Genomic DNA, 25107 nt, shown 5'->3' on the forward strand with positions numbered 1-25107 from the left:
ATAAGATAAAACAGCAGCCTACAGAATGAGAAAAGATCTTGACCAACCCCACATCTGACAGAGGGCTAATCTCCAAAAAATATAAAGGACTCAAGAAACTAGACATCAAAAAACCAAATAATCAAATAGGCGGTGGTGGTGCATGCCTTTAATCCCACCACTCAGGAGGCAGAAGCAGGCACATCTCTGAGTTAGAGGCCAGCCTGGTCTACAGAGTGAGTTCCAGGACAGCCAGAGCTACACAGAAAGACCCTGTCTCCAAAACCAATAAATAAATAAATAAATAAATAAATAAATAAATAAATAAATAATCCAATTAAAATGGAATACAGATCTAAACAGAGAATTCTCAACAGAAGAATCTCAAATGGCTGAAAGACATTTAAGGAATTGCTCAACATCCTTTATCCATCAGGGAAATGCAAATCAAAACAACTCTGAGATACCATCTTACACGTGTCAAAATGGCTATGATCAAAAACACTGAAGACAGCTTATGTTGGAGAGGATGTAAAGCAAGGTGAACACTCCTCCATTGTTGGTGGGAGTGCAAACTTGTACATCCACTTTGTAAATCAGTATGGCTGTTTCTCAGAAATTTGGGAATAAAACTACCTCAAGACACAGCTATACCAATCTTGGACATATACCCAAGGAATGCTCAATCATACCACAAGGACACTTGCTCAACTATGTTCACAGCAGTTTTATTCATAATATCCAGAACCTGGGAACAACCTAGATGTCCTTCAACTGAAGAATGGATAAAGAAAACGTGGTACATTTACACAATGGAGTACTACTCAGCTATTAAAAACAATATAATGAAATTTGCAGGCAAATAAAACTAGAAAAAAATCATCCTGAGTGAGGTAACCCAGACCTAGAAATACAAATATGGTATGTACTCACACATAAGTGGATATTAGCTCTAAAGCAAAGGATAACCAGGCTAACAATCCACAGACCCTGAGAGGCTAAGTAACAAGGAGGACCCAAAGGGTGACTCTAGTATCTCCCTGGGAAGAGAAAATAGAAGAGATCTCCTGGGTAGTCTGGGGTGGAAACATAGGGAATCAGATTGGGTGGGTTGGAGGGGGAGAGTACTGAAAGAGATGACTGGAAAAGGGGTGCATTTCACGGTCAGATAGAAACCTGGTGCAAGGGAAACTCCCAGGAATCTACAAGGATGACCACAGCTAAGACTCCTAGCAATAGCAGATACGTAGCCTGAACTGGCCATCTGCTGTGACCATGCAAAACTTCCAATGGAAGGATTAGGACACCAACACCCAGCCACAAAACCTTCAACTTACAGTCTGTCCTGCCTATGGGATGTACTGAGGTAAGGATGACACAGAGATTGTGGGAATGGCCAAACAGTGAGTGGTCCAGCCTGAGACCCATGCCACAAGGGGGAGCCAACCTCTGACACTGTTTCGAGCACAAGGACCCAGAAACCTATGATAAAACCGAACATAATTGGCAAAAAAAATTCATAGACTGGTGTCTAGCCCAGTTGTCATCAGATACTCTTCACCAAGCAACTGATGGAAACAGATGAAGACCCACAGCCAAATGTGGTGATATACTATGCACCCCAATAAAACTTATCTGGTGATCAGAGGACAGAGCCAGCCACTAGATTAGACATAAAGACAAGACAGTGATAGCACACACCCTTAATCCTATCACTTGGGAGACAGATCTGGATCTCTGTGAGTTCAAGGGCACACTGGAAACAGAGCCAGGTTTGGTGGCACACACCTTTAATCCCAACACTTGAGATCTCATGCCTTTGCTTAGGAAGCACACACACCTTTAATCCTAGGAAGTAAGATGGTAGGGCATAAAAAGGTATATAAAGTATGAGGAAAGAAGAACTCACTGTCTTGAGACTGAGGATTTCCTAGAGGTAAGAGCTTGTGGCTGGCTTGTTCTGCTTCTCTGATCTTTCAGCTTTCACCCCAATATTTGGCTCTGAATTTTTTTTATTAATAAGATTCATGTTACATTTGGTGCCCAACATGGGGCTGAATGATTATTTTTATAAGTAGCTGAGGGACCATGGGGCTGGGCAGGACCTGAGAAAACTGACGACTACATTTGCCAGTGCCCCAATCAGAAGGAAGTAGCCTAGACCACTATGCCCACATTCCCCCCCAAAAAAGGATTATTGATGTTTGTGTTTGTTTAGGTTGTTGGTTACAAATTGTTATTGGTCATAGTCAATCTCTAAAAGAAAGGGGGATATGATATAGAAATGTAAGATATAGAAATGACAGGATAGAGGATAGATTATTGAATCTATGCTGAAAAGAAAAAAAGAGGATATAGATATGATAAGATAAAAGGTAGATTATTTAATCTACTCTGAAAAAAAAGTATAGAAATGATGGATAAAAGGTAGATTATTGAATCTACTCTGAAAAAAGACAATATGGATATGATAAGATAAAAAGATAAATTAATGAATCTACTTTTAAAAAGCAACTACTAGTTTTAAATATTTTACATTGGACTAGATTTTTATATATTATATACAAATTATGTATATTGATACAAATTTGAGATTGATTTTGTTAGAAAATACTGTACATATATTTCTAATCTTGTTCAAGGTATTGTACATATAAAGTTCATTTAACAATGTAATGCAAATTGCTAGTCCTTGAAAGTTATTTTTTTGTTTTGTTTTTTGTTTTTTGTTTTTGGTTTTTGTTTTTCGAGACAGGGTTTCTCTGTGTAGCTTTGCGCCTCTTCCTGGAACTCACTTGGTAGCCCGGGCTGGCCTTGAACTCACAGAGATCCACCTGCCTCTGCCTCCCGAGTGTTGGGATTAAAGGCGTGAGCCACCACTGCCCGGTGAAAGTTATTATTACCAACTAATTGGGATATAAAGAAATGCAAGTTAATAGTCATTACAATCAAACTTGTAGTCATATTAGGTATGTTTTCAAGGTTAAACAGAAATATATTTTAGATAGACAGGTCATCCTGAAACACTTAGAGATCTATAGAATATGGCATTTAAGATGTTTTAGTAAAATAGATTCTATTTATTATTACTATGAGACATGTCTGCTGCTGGCAGCACCAATCTACTTCAGAGAAGATGTTGTGCATTGAAGAAACTCCTTAATGAGTTTACTTTTTTGTTGCAAATTAGCCACTGAGCAAGAAAATGTACATCAACTGCTGACAGTATGCTGTCCAAAATGGACAAACAGGACACAAAACAAAGGACTGCTGATCCTTGCCAAGAAAAGGTAGGGAGACCCTTTAGAAAATCCTGCTTCACAGATGAGTCTGTCAGATATGCTAGGCCTGTAGGCTGAAGATGGATGTCCCAGTGTTGTAGAGAAATCTTGGGTGATTGTCCAGGCAGTCAGCTGTTTCTGTCATTTCACACACTTTTTGGAAGTCACTTCCTGCTTATTCAGTAAATATTATTCCCTTCTCAGGTTCTGAGGGAGTTGAAAATTAGATAGTTATAGTTTTCATTGTTAACATATTCAGAAAAGAAACTCACTAAGGTGCATAAGTATATAAATTTGAAAGACATCAAAAGATAGTTTTCTGTTGGCAAAACAAGTTAGGATAGAAAGTGTATTAGGTGCAAAATTTTGGAATCGCCAAAATAGGCTAAATAATGGAATTTTCTGTCGGAATCTGTTAAATGTTAATGGGCTGGTCATTGTTAATGTAATTCTTGACTATATATATAGCATATCCTTATTGTATTTATTGTATATAGTTTTTCTTACATAGTTATAACCTTTTATTATTTTAGACAAAAAGGGGGAAATGTGATGATATATTGTGCACCCCAATAAAATTTATCTGGGGATCAGAGGACAGAGCCAGCCACTAGATTAGACATAGAGGCCAGACAGTGATAGCACACATGCCTTTAATCCCAGGAAGTAAGATGGCAGGGCATAAAAAGGTATATAAAGTATGAGGAAACAGGAACTCACTGTCTAGAGACTGAGGATTTCCTCGAGGTAGAGATTGTGGCTGGCTTGTTCTGCTTCTCTGATCTTTCAGCTTTCATCCCCATAATTGGCTCTGAGTTTATTAATAAGACTTTTCATGTTACAGTCAAACATTAGGCTGAGCTTGGGGAATCCTGCTGAAGAGAGGGTGGAAAAATTGTACAAGCCAGAGGGCTCAAGGACATCACAAGAAAACCCACAGAATCATCTAACCTGGGCTCATAGGAGCTCAGAGAGTCTGAACCAACAACCAGAGAGCCTGAATGGGACTGACGTAGGCCTTCTACATATATGTGACAGTTGTCTAGCTTGGTCTACTTGTGGGAATCCAAACAGTGGGAGCAGGGGCTGTCCCTCTGACTCATTTTCTGGCTTTTGGGAACCTATTCCTCATACTGGGTCACCTTGCCCAGCCTTAATACAACAGGAGGTGTCTAGTCTTATGTCAACTTGATATGGCATGCTTTGTTGATATTCATGGGAGGCACGCCCTTTCCTGAAAAGAAATGGAGGAGTGGATGGAGGGAGCAGAGGGGAGGTAGTGGGAGGGAATGAGAGGAGAGGAGGGAACAGAAACTATGGTTGGGATGTAAAATAAATAAAAAAGTTTAATTAATAAAATAAATCCTTTATAGTATCAATTTTACTACTTCAAGTTTCTCCTGCATCAGTAGCATATATTTTCTATTTCAGAGACAATGGAGGAAATTTTAAGCATTTTATGGCAGATACTTATGCTGAATTATTGAGATTCTGGGTTTAAACAAAATATACTAATTGTCTAATAATAAACTAAACAACTTCAGAATTCAGTATGGGGCAATATATTATCTCAAATACAGAAAAATAAATGTGACATACAAAATGTGTTGGAAGTGGGGACCTGTTAAAAGGAATGTATGTGAGTAGCTGAGCCACAGCTATTTTTTTCCCTTCTATCTTGTCTGTGTATTCCAAAATGACTACAATAGAAATTAACTGTTAGGCTGGACATGATGACACAAGCTCAAAATTATAGGTCAAAAAAAGACTATCAGGATAATCAGACTTCCAGGCCAACTGGCCTGCACAGCCAGACCTCTCAAAATAATATACCAAACAATATAAAATGCCATTTTAGAGTAAGGGATTAATGATGAAGTGAGAGTATGAGTACATGGCTTCACCAGACTTTGTAAACTACAACCCACTGGGCAGACTTAAGGGAGCAGTTAGGCCTCTTCATGATGACAATGAAGTCGGCTTGTCAGTGGACATATAAAAGAGGTATAATTTATGCTGGTCTTCTCTGCAAAACTGATAACCCCTTTAATGTGGAAATGATAGGACAACTGTGGTGAGTGAAGCCAAGGATCCCGTTGTTAACGAATACAAAAGGATTCGCAATGGATAAAATAAGCAAAACCAAAACATAAGAGTGAAGAAAGACTTATTATCTGCAACATGCAAGGAGAGCACAAGGGCTATTTTCAAAGCAAAGCTCTCCTGGAACAAAGAAGCATGGGCATTTTATTCAGGGATCTATACATATTCATAAGGGGTGGACCCATTCCTAAGAATGTTCAGCTTAAGGTCAGAGAGCACATGTCTAAGGAGATTAAAGTGATGAGCAGGAATGCTTTTCTCTGGCTTATTTTCTCAGGCTCAGCTTATACCATAAAATTCTAGCTGAAAGTAAATGAAAAAACACCTTGAAGGAACATTAATACAGGAGTCTGTCCTGAAAGTAAAGGTCAGCGCTCTCTCTCTCTCTCTCTCTCTCTCTCTCTCTCTCTCTCTCTCTCTCTCTCTCTCCAGCAAAATCTCCTCCTTGCTCTCAGCATCCCACCCCCAGCAATTCTTGGCCTTTCCACCTATTCCAATAAAGAGGCCAATTTCCACAGCTGTCACTCTGACTTCCTCTGGGTGGAAATTAAAATAATGTACATGTTCAAGAAGCTTACTAAATCAGAATACGTGGGGTCCAATATTTCTATTGAAATTATTGGACAGGGTCTAATTGGGCTTCATTAGCACAAGTTCAATGATTATAAGGAAAATAGATATTAAAGGCCCAGGGCTATAGAGATGGCTCAGTGGTTAAAAGCACTTGCTAGTCTTCCAGAGGACCCAGTTTCAGTACCTAACACCCACAGCAAGTACCCTACAACTGTTCATAATTGCAGTTCTAGGAGATTCAATATCCTCTTCTAGCTCCTAGAGGAACTGCATACACAAGTACACATACATTCAGGCACAAACATACACACGTAAATAATACATACATACATTTTTTTTTTTTAAACAGGGTTTCTCTGTGTAGCTTTGGAGCCTGTCCTGGATCTCACATTGTAGACCAGGCTGGGATCGAATTCACAGAGATCCGCCTGGCTCTGCCTCCTGAGTGCTGGGACTAAAGGCGTGCGCTACTGCCGCCCAGCATAATACGCATTTTGTAAGAGTCCCAGAAGTATTCACCTTCACAGGTAGTGAGTTTAGAAAAACAGTTGGTCTGTGCAGTGGAGGGGTGCTGTGGATATCATTTTGTATGCTGTGAATGTGTTGCTCTAATTGGTAAATAAAGTACTGATTGACCAGTAGCCAGGCAGGAAATATAGGTAGCACAAAGAGAGAGGAGAAATCTGGGAATAAGAAGGCTGAGTCAGGAGTCACCAGCCAGACACACAGGAAGCAAGATGTAAAAGTACCAGTAAGTCACAAGCCATGTGGCAACTTATACATTTGGGTTAATTTAACATATAAGAACTAGATAGCAAAAAGCCTGCCACGGCCATACAGTTTATAAGTAATATAAAGTCTCTGTGTATTTACTTGGGCCTGAGCGGCTGCAGGAGCCATGTGAACACAGGAAAACTCCAGCCACAAATGGCGCCAGAACATGGGGCAAGAGTTTCCACCTAAAACTTGAGAAAGCCTAAAAGAAAAAGATTCTAAAACAGAGCTAAAAACAGCTTTCTAGTTGTCTCTCTCAGGTTAGCCACAGCCTGCATGCTTGAGCTACTATATGGCACGTTCCTGGCGTGCACACTTCACCTGCAGTATGGTGGGAATGAGGCATCTGCAAACTGCACATTACACTGCTTGGTGGATTTAGCCTTTGCTAGTACAGGACCCCCCCCCCCCAAAAGAAAAAAGGTTTCTGAGCTACATGCGGCTTTGACAGAAGCAAAGACCCACTGTTTCTGAGAGTTGATGGTACACATGGCTCCCTGACCCAGAGCTGGTGGTAAACATACCACCGCCATGTTGGGAAGCTGAGGTGGGCAGAAAATGCTACAGTTTAAAGCAATAGATCACAATAAGACAGATTAAGATGGGATAAACCTCTAAGCCATTTACAATGTGTTTTTATGTATGTAGGCTTGGAAGAGAGAAAAAATGTAATATATTCAGTTATATAAAGAAATAGATAAGTTTTAAAAAATAAAGTCTTTAAAGAGAAAGTAAAAGTAATATAAAAATAAGCCACATAAAGATGGATATCACACAGAGAATATGGATTGTGTTGTCTTTGGCATTTTTAACTGCAGAAAGACATTTGATTGTAAAGGCTGTTCAGTTAAATCAATATGTATATTTTACAGGTACCTTGACTTCAAAATTTGGATCTAAGGATACGTTGTTTTGGAAAGGAGGCTCTGCTTTTGTTTCCACAGAAAGCAAGAGGCTGTGGATTTGTTCAAGATTAAGATACGTCAGGTTGGACCAGCCAAGACCCCCTGAAAGGTCTCCGATGACACCATGGCACAGATGATCCAACATCCAGAACGGTTTCAAGGCAACTGGCCCAGACAATACAGCCTCATGGACTACTCCATAATCCTAAAATTTTCTTTATGTCCCCATAAGAATACAGCACCCTCATCCAGCAGGAAGTAGTATGAGAAGCTATGCCCAAATTCCCAAATATACCAAGCTGGCTTTGGAGATGAAATTGGCTCACCACTTCTCTAAACCCAAGCATATTGCTAAAAATAAAAGATTGAGAGATTCTCCTGTCCCATATCAGAAGAGCCCTCTGGTGTGGGACAGAGAAAAAACACTATTTTTATTTAAAGCAGTTCAATTATAAATACAATCTCTTTCTAAAGAAGAAAAGGGGATAGTATAGATATAATAGGATGAAAGGGTAGATTAATGAGCCTACTTTTAAAGAACAACTTGTTTAGAAATGTTCTACATTGCTATGGATTTTAGTTTATTGATACAAATATAAACTTAACTTTGTTATACTGTATATATATATATATATATATGTATATATATATATATATTTCTACTCTCATTGGAGGTATTATGTTTATGTGTAACTCATTTAGAGTGTATGGATAATTAAAAAATACAGATTAATAATTAGTCTTCTATGACAGTCAAACTTATAGTCATGTTAATTTTTCTAGGTATACATAGATATAATTCAATTAAGTGGGTAATCTTCAAATACTTCAAAGACCTACAGAATACGGCATTTAAAATGTTTTAAAAATTTAGACTTTCTGGACAGTGAGACATGTCTGCTCCTGGCAGCACCAATTTACTTCAAAAAGGAAGATGGGCACTGAAGATACTCTATATAGAGTTTATCCTCTTCTTGGCAAAAGTATTCATTTGGGAAAGAAACTGTCCTTGACTGGACTGCCTGATCGACTGGACATGCAGGACCTACAGGAAGGTGACCACTAAACTTTGCTTTGCAAACTTGTTCTTCAGGTTCCTGCTTTGCAGAGGAAACTGCCAGACATTCTACAGGACACAGAAAGAAGTGACTGAGAGACTCTAGGCCTGTGGGCTGAAGACAGATGCATGAACTTTACAGAGGAACTTTAGATGACTTTCCAGGCTGCCAGCTGTCTCTGTCTACTCTCACAAGACTCCTGAAAGTTGCTTGTGTCCTTCTCCCATTCTCAGGTAATATTATATCCTTCTGAGGTCTTTGATGTAGTTGAAGACTAGATAGTTATAATTTCCTTAGTTATGATAGAAGATGAGTTAGATATGAAACCTTAGACTCACAAATATAGGCTAGAAAGGATACCTTCTTTAATTTTTCCAAATACAAATAGATTAGATATTATAAAGACTAGATATTGTAGTTATAATTCTTGTTTTGTTATATGTAATTTTACTATGTTAAAGTTAAAGCCCTCCTTTTTGAAAAAAAGAGAGAAGGGGAAGTGCTGTGGATATTGCTTTGTATGCTGTGAATGTGTTGCTCTGATTGGTTAATAAATAAAGTACTGATTGGCCAGTAGCCAGGCAGGAAATACAGGCAGCACAAAGAGAGAGGAGAAATCTGAGAACAAGAAGGCTGAGTCAGGAGTCACCAGCCAGACACAGAGGAAGCAAGATGTAAAAGTACCAGTAAGCCACGGGCCATGTGGCAACTTATAGAATAATAGAAATGGGTTAATTTAAGATATAAGAACTAGATAACAAGAAGCCTGCCACGGCCATACAGTTTATAAGTAATATAAAGTCTCTGTGTATTTACTTGGGCCTGAGTGGCTGCAGGAGCCGGGTGGACACAGAAAAACTCCAGCTACAGTGGGGCACGCCTGTAATCCCAGCACTCAGGAGGCAGAGTCAGGAGGATCTCTGAGAGTTCAAGGCCAGCATGGTCTACACAGTGAGTTCCAAGACAGCCAGGGCTATTACACTGAGAAATCCTGTCTTAAAAAAAAGAAAAGAAAAGAAAGAAAAACAACTGGGAGCCGGGCAATGGTGGCACACACCTTTAGTCCCAGCTCTTGGAGGCTTTGGCAGGTGGATCTCTGAGTTCGAGGCCAGCCTAGTCTACAAAGCAAGTTCCTTGACAGCCAGAACTGAGCAAAGCTGTTTAAAAAAAAAAAAAAAGAAAAAAAAAAGAAGAAAGAAAGAAAAGAAAAATAGCTAGTATTATTCTTAGGCACTTCTGGAGTCACATGTCTGCGTATGCGCTGTCAGCAGTCAGACAAAATGCTTAGTCACTCATATAATCTGTGCACAATGTGGTCATGTAATCTGCACAGAGCTGTTTGGGTGGGATCTCCACCACACAGCTCCTCCCCAACCCCACCCCTTCAGAGCCTGCCAAACATAGCTCCTCCCCCATTGAGGCTAAGGACGATACCCACAGGGGATATATAAGCGGACTCCTGGTTCTTCCAGTCTCCTCCCTTTCTCCTTTCTGCAGGGCCAGTGAATCACCAGGGAACGCTTCACCCATTAAACCTGGGCTTTCCAACTCGGTCTGATTTGGTTTTTTGCAAAGGTGGAGAGGCCTTCCACAGGCCTAAAACTTATCATTTGGAGGTTCCACCGAGGGGGAGGTTGATTTTTCCCCATTGGCACAGGGCCACTTGGTGGGAAAACAGACCTCTCCCCCACATCTGCTTTCTGCCAGACTTAGATCGGCTCTTGGTTGGGTAAGTTGCCCCTTTCAAGTCCTTGTCTAGGAGGCTCAGGGTCTCTCTCTTTTTTTTTTTTTTCGGGGTGTCTTGCCAGAGATGTGGCCATGCCAGGCCCCCAACCCTTTCCAGTGCAGAGGGCTGCCTCCACTCCACCCAGCCCTTTCCGGTGCGGAGGCTGCCTCGGCTCCACCTGACCCTTTCAGGTAGAGATGGATGCCTCCGCTCTACCCGGACCGTTCTGGTGCTGTGGAGGGTTGCCTCCACTCCACCTGACCTGTTCCAGTTTGGAGGGCTGCCTTCACCTCACCCAACCAGTTCCAGAGCAAAGGGCTGCCTCTGTTTCATGGGACCCCTTCTCCAGAAGATGTTCTGTTGAAGGGAATTTCACACACACACCCTAGTTTTTTTGACCCAAGACTTACCACATTGTGTTAGGCTTCAGGTCCCCGGCATAGACTTGAGAAAGGGCACTTGCCATTCAAAGCCTGATCCCCAAACACCCTGCTGGGTCTTACAAAATTTATTCAAACTGGGGCTACAGAACTGCCCCATGTCCATGGTTTTTGGGTTCTGTGTTCCAGCCCTCCCTACAGTGTCTTACAGCACTGACCTATTCACTGCTGGAGACACTGACCCCTCCCCCACTTCCCCCAAACTCGACCTACCCAACCCCCTCCTCTGGGGCCAAGAATCTAAGACCAAATTCCTCCCTCATCCTCCTTCCTGTCCTCCCCTCCCCCACCCCCCACTGCTTCCCCCTGTCTCCCAATGCCTCAACCTACACACTGGCCTATCGCCCTCAAATCTTCCCCAGTTTCTTCTCATACTTGGTCTCACGGACTCCTACCTTCCCACCCATTTCATTTCTCAGTCAGCACCAGAAATTACAAAAAGAGAAAAAAGAAAAAAAAAATGTAAAGGCTGAGGAGGATCCCCAAACTCCCCTACAGGAATTGGTGAAAATGGCTCCTAAAGTTTTTAATGCTCGAGAATGACAGCCGAGTCAACCCGACAGACAAGGCTGCAACAGAATACACTCCAAGGCCAAGCCTTAGCAGCTGCTCTGAGGCCGCCAGGGGCCCCAACAAGGGGTCCAAAGGAAGTCGGCCACAAGGCTCCATCCCACCAGAGCTCAGCCCAAGTCAACTCCTCCAAAACCTTGCTTCAAATGTGGAAAGCAGGGTCACTGATCACGGTATTGCCCTGACCCCCAGCTGCCCAGGAGGCCATGCCCTGTCTGCCAACAGGCTGGGCACTGGAAATCAGAATGCCCCTGTGCAGGCTCATCCTCTATGCCATGCCATGGAGGTCCAGCCTCACCAACTCTGGCAACTGAGAACTCCTAAGCCTGGCGGAGAACTGACATGGCCTAGACCTGCTGACTCCCATTGTCCTCTCGGAGCCTAGGGTAACGCAGCGGGTAACGGGTAAGTCCACTGACTTTCTTTTGGACATGGGAGCTACCTATTCTGTTTTGACATCTCACTTAGGTCCTACAGTTCCCTCACTAATTTCTGTCATGGGGGTGGATGGGATCCCTTCCTTCCCACTTAAGACCCTGACACTTCCCTGCATTCTTGCAAGGCGATTCTTCTCACACTCTTTTTTTCAGTCGGTCATACTTGCTTGCCCTGCACCTCTGCTTGGTTGCAATATTCTCAGCCTTTTGGGGGCCATACTCACCTTGGCCCCCACACTCTACTGAGTATTTCACAGGTCCATTCACAGGAGGCCCTCCAGATATGTCAGCCTCTGCACCAGCTTCGAGGACACCAGCCAGGAGGTTGAGAAGGCCAATGGACTCATCAAACTCTTCATTGAACTCAGAAACAGATGCCTGAGGTCCCCATGATGACAATTAACCAGATGCTCCTCCACTCACACCTCCTGCTGAATGTGAGCTCACCAATTCCCGACTCCTCTTCCCCACGTTGCCCCATGCCTGCAGGAAGTAGTCAGACTTGAACCGGTGTCCCTATACCCAAAGTGTCTGGAATGTTTGGGTGGAAGCTCCACCTCACACAGCTCCTCCCCAAACCCGCCCCTTCAGAGCCCGCCAAACACAGATCCTCTCCAAACATGCCTCTTCAAAGCCAGCCAAACACAGCTCCTCCCCAATCCCACCCCTTCAAAGCCCACCAGACATAGCTCCTCCCCCAGAGAGGCTCAGGAGCTCCCACAGGGGATACATAAGTGGCATCCCAAAAAACATACTCGAGGTTCTTCCAGTCTCGTCCCCTTCTTCTCTCTGTGGGGCTGGGGAATCACCTGGGAACGCTTCACCCATTAAACCTGGGCTTTCCAATTTGGTCTGATTCGGTTTGTTGCAAGGTGGAGAGGCCTTCAGGAGGCCTAAAAGTTATCAGGAGCATAATCACATGATCTATGCACATGCATAAGTAGCTACGTGAGCCCACATATGCATGTGCAAGGTGACCTATAAAAAAGCAGGCTCTACCCACTCCCCTCCCTCCCTCTCCCTCTCCCTCCCTCTCCCTCTCTCTCACCAGAGGTAGCATGTACCTCTCCCTCTCCTTCTTTCACTATATGACTCCATAACTTTAGCACTAACCAATAAAATTCTGATAGCAGAGTACTAAATACCATAGTATCATAGCTACCAGCTCAGGATTTGAAATTCTCTTCAGTTGCTTCTTATGTCTAAAATCTGTCTCCTTCACGAACTTAAAAATTCTTCTGAGCTCCAGGGAGTTGGCTTGAACCCACCCAGAAAGGTCAGATCCACTTCAGCTTGTGGGGTCCAAGCTGTCAGATCCAAGCAGCGCTAGATGATTCCACAGGGCTCAAAACAGCAGGAAGACCATGAGCTGCCTCAGAATGTCCGACTACCTCAAGAAAAGCCCCTCTCCAACCCCCCAAGAAATTAACCAACACCCACCAAGTCAGCTGGAAGCAGTTACAAGAGACTGGAGACCCCGTCTCTCAGGATCAACTGACCCACGTTCAACTGCTGTTCACACCAATGTTGTATTCTAAAAACAGCTGAAAGGAGTCACACCATACAACAGGGCCCACGTGGGAGGTTTATTGAGGGGAAGCGGGGAGAGAAGGGGCAGAAAAGGGGGCAAGGACTGATCCTTGGAGACAAGGAAAAGAAAGAGAAAAAAGACAAGAGGTGGGCAAGGCCCGCCTTTTATAAGGAAATGTAGCGAATGCGCACAGGGGGTGCTCTTAGTGGCTGTAGCTGAGGTCTATCCTGTCAAGACCCTACAGGCAGGCCAGTACAGATGCCTAAATGCTAACATTCCTCCCTTTTGTTTATTATAAAAAGGGGAGGAGTTAGAAAGGGGTAGCAGGTGCGGTGGGGATGAGGTCACCATATGCTCAAGACTGCTTCCTGCTGGCCTGGGGGACATCGATCATTTCTGGGGGACCTGAGAGAGCTGGGATGCTGACCATGTCCTAGGGGAGCTGGCTGTTTCACTTTACTGTCCAGGCTCTATGGACCTGGAAAGATGCTGTTCAGATGGATCCAAGTTGACTCCCTGGAGCTCACAAGAAATCATGATGAGGTCACAGCCAAGAAGGAGGAGAGTCACGTGGTTGCTGTTAATAGTTACATGCACATACACACAGAATTAAACAGGAGTTGAGTAAATAGAAAGGGAGAACCATTGTGTGCTGTGCAAGACGAAGCTGGTTTCTCCATCTGATTCACACATTGCAGCAAACAGAACATTTAGGGCGGGAGAGCAGACAGACACTAGCAGGTCTTGGAGCAAAAAAAAAAAAAAAAAGGGAAGAAAGTGGAGAATTCTTTCTCAGTTCCCCAAGTGCCTGGTCCAAAGAATGGTCAGTGGGTCTCCAAAAGACATCCCAATGGAGGGAGGAGGTATATGACACAGTTCCCAAGGATGAGGCAGAAAGAAAGTCCAAAAGCCTGAATGTTCTGGCATTCCAGGGATCCAGGGAGGGTCAGATAAGTGGGCACAAGCTGTTCAGTACGCTGTCACGCAAGAACAGGAGCCGAGGGCTAAGAGCCCAAGAGACACACAGTCGCCTGGTGCCAGGACTTCGAGAAAAGCCAGAAGGCGAGGGGAGGACTGTGCTCGGGAAATGAAGCCACACATCTAGGGGAATATTCCAGTCAGAGGCGGGTGGCCCCACCAGAGACCCAACTGGTGGTATTGAATGGGAGGCAAAGCTGTTGGTGAATGAGAAAGCAGATTTGTTGCAGGTGGAAGAGAGCAGATCAGAAAGCAGATGTGTTGCAGGTGGAAGAGAGCGGATCAGAAAGCAGATGTGTTGCAGGTGGAAGAGAGCGGATCAGAAAGCAGATGTGTTGCAGGTGGAAGAGAATGGATCAGAAAGCAGATGTGTTGCAGGTGGAAGAGAATGGATCAGAAAGCAGATGTGTTGCAGGTGGAAGAGAATGGATCAGAAAGCAGATGTGTTGCAGGTGGAAGAGAATGGATCAGAAAGCAGATTTGTTGCAGGTGGAAGAGAATGGATCAGAAAGCAGATGTGTTGCAGGTGTGAGGGAGGGGGAGCACAAAAGAGTGAAAGAGTGAAAAGCTACATTGGAGTAGGGACTTAATAAGAGAAAGCTTGAAAGCAAGGTACCCCCTTCCATCTATCAGATCACTAGCAGAAGTTGCAAAGGCCCTGTAAAATACCAGGCAGGATATGGAGTACTGGTAAGCGGTCATTTACCCAGTCCGACTACAAAGGCGGATAAGTTAAGCCCTTATGGTGGTAGGCACATTTTCCATGAGTGAGGTAGAAAAGGTCCAAGGGCTGGAATCTCTATGAGATTCATCGAGGACCCACAAGAAGGCACAAGCTGCTCAGGGGACCCTCATCCAAAAAAGCAGGGGCCGATGGACTAGGAGCCCTTGTGAGACACAGTCGCCTGGTACCAGGACTTCGAGAAAAGCCAGAAGGTGGGGACTGTGCTAGAGAAATGACGCCTCATTCGTGGGAAATGGCCAGAGGTGGAGAAGGGGTGGCTTACCAATCGTCGGTGTTAGATGAAGAGTCCCAGCGATCCGTTAGGTGGGAAAGTAGGGCTGTTGCAGGCAGACCAGGTTCCAGGGTCCCAGCATGTTTCAGACTGCTGGGAGAGCCTTCCTGGTCAGGGAACCAACGTTGTATTTTAAAAAACGGCACAGGAAGGAGTCACACCATACACCAGGGCCCACAGAGGAGATTCACTGAATGGAGGGGAGAGAGAAGGGGGAGAGAAGTGGGCAGGGTTCGGTCCCTGGGGACAAGGAAGGGAAAGAAAAATGGACTGGAGGTGGGCAAGGCCCGCCTTTTGTAAGGAAATGTAGCGAATGCGGCTGTCCTGGCTGCAGCTGAGGTCTATCCTGTCAGGACCCTGAGGGCAGGCCAGCACAGATGCCTGAATGCTAACAGCTGGGAGTTAGAGAAATCACAAGTGTGAATTTTGTTTGGAGTCTTTCTCAGTAGTTCAGGGAGACTTTATCACTACAGTGGGAAACAGAAAAGAAAAATAGGGGGAAAGTGACAGAAAAGGTCAGATCAGGATGACATTTTCAGTATGAAGCCTTGCAAAAAAGGGACAGTGTTGTGGGTATGTCTCAATGATAGAATGCTCAATTAACATTCTCCATGGACTGGGTTTCATGGTCAGCAGAAACTGTCATGGACTTAGCTACAGAAAAATGAAATTTTATATTCATCCTCAAACCAGAAGCACAATTAAAGAGCAAATCTCAAGGAAAGTAGTCACAACATTTGTGACACCTGGGATTCATTTCTATACTTGCAGCTATTAATTATGTAATACCGTGATACTTTAAAATTCATAAATGATAGTGAGGGTATATACCCAAAGTATAAAGAGTCTAGGTTTTTAATACAATAAGTCTACTTCAAGAAATATATTACAAACAATTCAATATAGTAAAAATCAATACATAAAAATTCATTTTATAGAAAGGACATCTTTGAGAAATGTATAAATGTGCTTTCCTGATTCACATTTCTTTCATGGATTTCCCTACAGATGACACTTCTTTTTGTGTTAGAAAGCAAAAAGCTCAATATATATATAACATACATGAGCTGTGACATTTAAAGAGTGTATTTGGGGCTGAGGATCATCAAGCACAGTTGGTAGGATGCTTACCTGGCATACACAAAGCTCTAGGCTTGATTCCAAACCACATATGAACTGAGTATGGAGGTTCAGAGCTGATATCCCAGCACTTAAGAAGTGGAGACAGGAAGATCAGATCATTCTCAGCTACAGCTAGCTTGAGCTGCATAAGAGTCTGAGCCTCTCTCTCTGAGTCTCTGAGTCTCTGAGTCTCTCTCTCTCTGGTTTTTTTGAGACAGAGTTTTTCTGTGTAACAGCCCTGTATACCAGGCTGGCCTTGAACCCATACAGATCCTCCTGCCTTTGCCCCCTGAGTGCTGGGATTAAAGGTGTGTGCCACCACTGCCTGGCTATCTTTTTTATTAAGGTACATTTTATCACAGTTTCAATTTTCTAAGAAGTGTCTACTCCACATTTTAACAAATATGAGAAATAACAACAGCATGCCATGTAACATTAGCAAGACATACACTAAGAGCCATCACTTCCTGAAGCAGGTCCTTCTGCCATCTACTGATGAATTCTCTTTGTGGGAAAGATGCCATACAGATATGGAGCCAAGCATCAAGAGTCTCAGGACACAGCAAGGAAAAGAGGCATGTTCATCAATGCCCCTGATCTCTTCCACTCTACACTGTCTATGGCTTTGCAAAATGCTTTCCTGTTGCTAAATACACAGGTGAAGAATTGTACTTTTACATTTTTAAAGATGTATTTGTATGTGAACATTTTGCCTGAATCTATTTCTATGTGCCATGTGTGTGTGTGGTGCCCATGGAGGTCAGAAGAAGGCAAGGGAGAATCCCCTGAGATTAGAGCTATAGATGGTTGTGAGCCACCATGCAGGTATTATAACTTGAACCTGGATACTCTTCAAAAGCAAGCAACAAGTGCTGTTAAACACCGAGTCATCTCTTTAGCCACAAAAGATTAGAATAAGGTGCTAAGTAGAAAGAAAAGTCACATTAGGTAAGTGTTCAAATACTAGAGTACTATGAAATATTTTATATTTATAAACAAAATTACCAAAAAAAAAAGTTGGCATGATGACTTAGCAGTTAAGAGCAAGTAATGTTCTTTCAGAGGACCTGAGTTCAGTTCCTAGCACCTACGTTTGGTGGCTTACAACAGCCTGTTACTCCAGCCCCAGGGGATGAAATGCCTCTTAGCTCTGTGGACACTTGCACTCATGTGCACATACACATGCACTCACACATACATGCACACATACAATTAAAAATAAATCTTTAAAATGTAGTCTTCTAAAAGTTCCTCTGAAGAAATTGTCACTCTATACACATTGAACAAAATATACCTATTTTGTGAGAGCACAGTTCTGGGCACTTTTTTGGTGTGCTGGGAAAACAATGGTGAGCAAAAAGAAAGCAAATAGAATAGGAATCATGTTTTGTTTTGGGGTTGTCTTTTCTTTTGGTTTTCTGAGAAAGGGTTTCTCTGTGTAACAACAGCTTTGGCTGTCCTGGAACTCACTCTGTAAACCAGGCTGGCCTCAAACTCAGAGATCCCCTGCCTCTGCCTCCTGAGTGCTGGGATTAAAGGCATGCACCACCACGCCCAGCTGGAGCAATGTTTTATGTAGAAAAATGTTCATAGCTTTTCAAACGATTATTTGGTTAAGGTGATTTATGTTAAATATGAGATCGGGTAATACAGGTGTCAGGTCCCAACCCCCAATAATGGCAGTCTGGGCTCAGCATCTTCAGAAACCTTGTAAAGTGAGTTTCTGCTTGCCAGGAAAAACCACTGCTTTCTTATCTGCTCCTACAGCTCCCCAACCTCTGAAAAGGACATCTAGTTCTCCGTTAAGTCAAACAAGCCTCCAACAGACCAGAGCCACAAGCTGGTTCGCAGGCTGTCTCAGCTAACCTGCCGTTCTCCCAAACAATAGAACCCCTTAGAACTAGCAGGCCTCTCCCACCAGTTTTGCTATCTCCTCTGCTCTCACAGCCCTGGCAATTGCCAGTCTGCTCATCTCTGTCCAGGAGAGGTAGCCATGGCACATTTCCCCCAGATGCCTTTGGCTAGTCACTCTTACCTATAACCAAACCTTCCCCACTAACCATGGAGCAGCCAGCGTGGTGGTTTCTTTACTGAGCCCCTAGCTGAAAACAAGTATATGAAGTTTATTGTGATGATCCTGCGTGTGTGTGTATGAAAGAAAACTGCAAAGAAGCTGTGTCTACAGAGACTCATTGCTAGAGAAGTGTGGAGAGATTGGGATGGTGCAGGTACAGAGGCTACTTACCTTATCTTCGGCTAGTTCTAGCCCTAAGGAAAAATAGCCATTCCTTGTCCACCTCTATGTTAGAATACCTTGTGACTCACAGAAGCCTTTGGAATCTATCAACTTAGCAGAGCACTAGCTTCCAGCTACCCAAAAGCCTGTCAGCTAGCATCTTGGGCCTATAGGAAAACTTCCCTCATCTCAGCGTTCCTGTCTCTTTGATGTATCCTCCAATGTATTTTAAACTTGCCTTGATTCACGACTTTCTTTATTCTCTAAAACTATAAAACTCCATGAAACTGCTTCCAGGTGGGAACATGGAATTTGGAGTAACCTAAATCTGGGTTCGTTCCTGGGCCACTGTCATTCAAATGGCTCCAAAATAAACTATCTCTTATTTCCTTTAAGATGGAAAGCTGTGGTTTTTTGAGTTGACATAGATGTATGTAAAAAGATGTTAAACACACCAAGGCAGATATGGATCACAGTATGTTTAAAATGTACCTTTATGGAGGATAAAACCCACAAGGCAATTATCATAAAATATAAGTAATGATGACCACAGGGTGATAAGATTGTGGTAAGAACTGTTTTCATTACACTTTACAGAAATTTTTAGACCAAAAATTGAATTTAGTCTTTATTGCAAAAACGTACCCAAAAAAGTCCATAAGCCCCAGGGTCAGTAAGAGAAAATGACCAGACCTTTCAGAGGTGAAGAAACACTAAGAAGCCTGCCTGGGTGCCTAGAATGCCACCACAGGAGAAATTGCAACTTAAAAACCAAAGCATTCCAAATTCACAGACCCTGAACTGTTGGGAGGGAACCTCTAGGACTCAGCAAATCAATCCCATAATCCCAGCAGACAAAAATTCCACATCCATTTTTTTTCAAGCACGAAAGGTGGGGAAACTATGCGCAGGCTCACATCTTAGAGTAACACTGGCACCTACTGGTCAAAACACCCAATTCGCACGCCTAAGAAATGCTTTCCCTAAACTGGCTTCCAGCTGGAATCACTGAAAATGACATGGCAAGAAAACGGCAGGATGACCGAAACCTTTCCCAAAAGGCTCTCATTTTGCCAGGTGGACCCAGAAAATGACCCCCAGCATGAAAGCCTTCTCTGCTGCGGCCCTCAGAACCAAAGAAACAGAAGTTCTTGATTCCCCTCCCCAGAAGAACTCAGCTGTCCCTACCCAAGAATGAGCAGGATCTGAGCCTGTGCAGAAACAGCCAGTGAGGTCTCCAGCAGGCTCTGAGTCTCTGCGGAGATAGCCAGTGAGGTCTCCACAACTCTCCCTCTTGGGGCCCACCAAGACATACCTTCCCAACGTCATAGCTGCCTCTAGGCTAATGGATGGGACTGCTCATCTCCAGAACAGCTGCCCTACCCACCAACAAATACCTGTCCTTTGGACACTACACCCACTCCAGCCAGCCTTGGAACTCATTCCTCTGGAGGAGCACTCACCGACTTTCTCTTAATCCTCACACTAACTACCCACCACAGAGCCAAGGACACAGAACAGGCGGCCACTGGACTCTCCTCCTCAAAAGCCTTCGGGCTTCTCCTTACTATGCCCATCCTTTATCATGCCCTAGGCGGCAAGAAAGCTTTTGCCTTTCTGTCACAGACAATAATGGACAGGTGCTCTGGATGTACCTGAGCTCCTGGACAGAGATAAGAAAACCATACTCTTTCTGAATTATTTGCCTCTATTCCCTGCATAACAGGAAAAAAAATCACATACTGTACCAAAACAAGCTTCCATTTTAAGCACTATCATAGGCAGACATTATCATAGGCAGACATGGTTTTCTGAAAGGCAGGTCTTAGACCCCAGAGAATTTCCTTCCCATCCCATCTGTCTGTCTGTCTGTCTCTAAGCCAGTTTAGCCTTGGTTTTAAAAAAGAGAAAAACTGGAGTGAGCAGCCTGCAGGGGGAGACCTGGTACTTCAGACCAGGAACTGAAGATCCATTTGTCAACAAGGAAGCTGACACTGATAACCCAGTGTCTCATTGGCTGCAGAGGGCCCTTTCATTCTTTCTTCCTGCCTGGCATGGTCTATCAGCGACACGAAAAACTATAGAAACTTGAGTTTTTATTCCAAATTCGTCAGATTTTCATGACAAAACTTTACCAAATAGCACATCCTACCTTGCCCTATACTTAACTAGCACTGGCATAGGAAGTCGTGTTGTTTTGTTACAGACCCGTTTTGAAAGCAGAAAGGCTGCTTGGCTGGGGTGAAGACAGAGACCAGCAGGAAGAGGAAGGCAATGGTGAAAGGGAGTGGGCCAAGGATCAACACAAAGTAGTAACAAATGCCATAATAAAACCTGTTACTCATTTTAAAAACAACCCTTGGTTTCCATTTTGAAGATACAAAGGAACTCTGTATTCCCCATAAAATCATGATTCTAGAAATGATGGTCTTAGATATTATAAAATCACATGGCTAAGACTGAGTACTTACTTGGAGGAATCAAAGCCTTCAAACTGCAGGATACAGGAACTCCAGACCACATAGCTGAACTTTCCTTTTCCCAGTGGTGCTCAAGACCTTGTGTTCTCTGCGCTTGTCTGAAATCTTAGTTTTGAGGGGTTGTTCAACCTGTCCAAGCCAAGGTACCACAATATGAATGAGAAAAATAATAATTGATTTATACTTAGTTTATTCAGCTGAAGCACACCAATGATGATGGGGAGACTGCTAACTCCACAGCTAAAGCAGGACTGAAATTCCTCTAGAGCAGTGGTTCCCAACCTTCCTAACCATAAACTTATTTTCATTGCTACTTCATAACTGCAATTTTGCTACTGCTATGAATCCTAATGTAACTATCTGTCTGATATGCAGGATATCAGATAGGCAACCCCTGTGAAAGGGTCACTCAAACCCAGGGGTTGAGAACCACTGCTCTGGAGCAAGGAGAAGTCCACATGAGTGCAGTCAGCCCCAGAGAAATTGGACTGAAAGGCCTGATGCCAGCCAGAGGAGGAACTTGTCTTCCAGGGATGGATTTCACATGGTTCTGACAACAGACTGCCCTGGAAGAGAGATAGAATCTAAGCTAATGATGTGCCAAAGATGAGTGAGACCACCTCTTAACCAGGACTGCAGTTAACACATACCTCTTGCCCTCTTTATAAACCTACATCTCACGCCAGCACCCAGAAGATGGACTTGGGAGGAAGGGCGTCAACAGAGCTGTCCCTCTTCCCAGTGTGCCCACATAGACTAAATGTCTTTGCTCTGCTTTTCACTATTTACTTGTCTCTTTCATTAGCCTACTAAGGATAGGTGACAAAGCATAGCTTCTTATGGCTGTCAGGGTCCAGGCTGTGACCCTAACACCAGTAACACTAAGTTCCAAATACCAACAGGTGAGTTAGACAGCTATGGTTTCTACAATGATCCTAGAGAAAGAACCCTCTTTTTTTTTCTTTTTTTTTTTTTTTTTTTTGGTTTTTCGAGACAGGGTTTCTCTGCGTAGCTTTGCGCCTTTCCTGGAGCTCACTTGGTAGCCCAGGCTGGCCTCGAACTCACAGAGATCCGCCTGGCTCTGCCTCCCGAGTGCTGGGATTAAAGGCGTGCGCCACCACCGCCCGGCAGGAACCCTCTTCTTTACTGCTATGTATTTACTTATGCTGTAGGGTTTGTTTTTCTGAGATGAACCCAGGCTTTGCATGTTCAGTGTACTCATTTTAAAATACCTGGATATGTAATCTTCGTAAAGAAGTAAATGAGTCTCTATTTAAAATGTCATGATTATTGACATACAAAAATCTAAGAAAGGGGCTGGAGAGATGGCTCAGCAGTTAAGAGCACTGGTTGCTCTTGAAGAGGACCTGGGTTCAATTCCTAGCACCACACAGCAGCTCACAACTGTCTGTATCTCTACTTCCAGAGGATCCGATACCCTCAGACAGACAGACAGACAGACATGCAAGGAAAACACCAATGCACATAAAATAAAACCAAATAATTTTTTAAAATCTAAGAAAAAATACTAGAACTTAAGTGGATTTAACAAGTTACATAGTACTTGTTATACTCAACAGCTTTTATATATTAGTAACAAACAAGAAAATTAAAACTTTAAACTCAGTTTCTAGCACTGTGATGGTTAGTTTTAACTGTCAACTTACCACAGTCTACAATCAATCACCTGGGAAGAAACTCTCAATGAGAGATTATCTAGATCAGGTTGGGTGAGCACACCTATAGGAAATTGTCTTGACTGTTAATTGACATGGGAAGACCCAGCCCGCTGTGAGCTGTGAGCAGCACCATTCCCTAGCCAGAGCAAGCAAGTAAGAATCCATGTTTGTTCTCCCTGTATTTGACTGTGGATGCTTTAAATTCCTCCCTGGACTTCCCTACAATAACGAACTGTAACCTAAAATTGTTAACCAAGTAAGTCCCTTCTTCCCTAAGTTGCTTTTAGTCAGGGTTCTCTTTTGAAGAAGCAATGAAGTCGCATTGTCAAAGGACAGAGAAAGCAGGTGGAGCCCTGAAGCCCTGGGGGAACGGGAGAACAACACGGATTAATGAAGTCACTACTCTCATCTGCATATCCTCTCAGCTCTCCCTTTAATAGCAAAAGCATCCCTCAATCATCCCCCACAGGTCTCTCCAACAGCTACTGCGGTCCTTCCATCTATTCTGAGGAAGAGGCCTATTCCACAGTGGCCACCTCTGCTGGTAGGGAGCGAAAAACAATGTGCATTCTTGGGCGAGTTACTGAACCAGAATTGGACAGGTCTGACACTTTGGAGAAGGGAAAGACAAAAGTAAGGAGATTATTTAAGAACATCTAATTGGGACATCCTCTCAAAATTCAACAAGTACTTATGGGTGGGCATTCCTATATAATTACCGTGGGTTTTATTTTTAGTGGGGAGATTAGGCAGGGTAAGTAGAAACTCAAAAGAAGAAAAAAGACAAAAATAAATGACAAGAGAGGTAAATCAGAGGGGATGTTTTCAGCTTTCTATCAAAGACTAAATCCCTGAAAACAAGGCATGAATGAATGCTAAGTGATCAGTGGCGCTCTGCTTACAAAGTCTAAACACTGAATTTATCCCAGCATAGGGGCAAAAACCAATAAATTTGGTTACAGAAAAAAAATTATACAGCTGAAAATGACAAACATAACTGCAAAGTTTAAAAAAGTCAAGGATTTACAGTTCAGTGTTTGCTTCAGCAGCACCTATCTTAAAACCGGAAAAATCCAGAAACGCATGGATGGTCCCTATGCATAAGAAGACATCCAAATTTGTGAAACATCCTATTTTTTTTTTAAATCAACCTTACCACCTGGGGGAAAAGCTTGTTTAAATTAACATAGTTCACATTAAAAAAAAAGAGAGAAGAATTTGCAATGCAGATGACAGATGGTAGCTAATTTCTATACCTACAACTATTAAAATCAATAAAATAACTACTTTAAAAATTAGGGTTTGGATTTCTAAACATAATAAAAGCAATTTATAGCAAGCCAACAGCAAACATCAAATTAAATGGAGAGAAACTCAAAGCGATACCACTAAATTCAGGAACAAGACAAGGCTGTCCACTCTCCCCATATTTATTCAATATAGTACTAGAAGTTCTAGCTAGAGCAATAAGACAACAAAAGGAGATCAAAGGGATACAAATTGGCAAGGAAGAAGTCAAACTTTCACTATTTGCAGATGATATGATAGTATACATAAGTGACCCCAAAAACTCTACCAGGGAACTTCTACAGCTGATAAACTCCTTCAGTAAAGTGGCAGGATACAAGATCAACTCAAAAAAATCAGTAGCCCTCCTATACACAAATGATAAAAGGGCTGAGAAAGAAGTCAGAGAAACATCACCCTTTACAATAGCCACAAATAATATAAAATACCTTGGGATAACACTAACTAAACAAGTGAAAGACCTTTTTGATAAGAACTTTAAATCTCTAAAGAAAGAAATTGAAGAAGATATCAGAAAATGGAAGGATCTCCCATGCTCATGGATAGGTAGGATTAACATAGTAAAAATGGCAATCTTACCAAAAGCAATCTACAGATTCAATGCAATCCCCATCAAAATCCCAACACAATTCTTCACAGACTTGGAAAGAAAAATACTCAACTTTATATGGAAAAACAAAAGACCCAGGATAGCTAAAAGAATCCTATACGATAAAGCAACCCTTGGAGGCATCACCATCCCGGACCTCAAACTCTACTATAGAGCTATAGTAATAAAAACAGCTTGGTACTGGTACAAAAACCGACATACGGACCAATGGAATCGAATTGAAGACCCTGACATTAATCCATGCACATATGAACACCTGGTTTTTGACAAAGGAGCCAAAACTATACAATGGAACAAAGAA

At 42.9% G+C, this 25107-nt stretch overlaps 1 protein-coding gene across 1 annotated transcript in view; it reads right to left on the reverse strand.

The window, feature by feature from the left end:
- The window catches only part of LOC114702863 (protein FAM104A), a 61745-nt gene that overhangs the window by 32490 nt on the left and 4148 nt on the right, over positions 1-25107 (reverse strand). Inside the window, exons 2-3 of the mRNA XM_028883439.2 lie at positions 21201-21338; positions 15363-15474 (exon numbers count right to left, since the gene is read on the reverse strand). Of these exons, the coding sequence (XP_028739272.1) occupies positions 15363-15474; positions 21201-21252 (164 nt within the window). The 5' untranslated portion in view covers positions 21253-21338. The remainder of the gene's footprint in view (positions 1-15362; positions 15475-21200; positions 21339-25107) is intronic.

This window comes from Peromyscus leucopus, chromosome X (assembly GCF_004664715.2).
Source record: "Peromyscus leucopus breed LL Stock chromosome X, UCI_PerLeu_2.1, whole genome shotgun sequence".
Taxonomy (NCBI): domain Eukaryota; kingdom Metazoa; phylum Chordata; class Mammalia; order Rodentia; family Cricetidae; genus Peromyscus; species Peromyscus leucopus.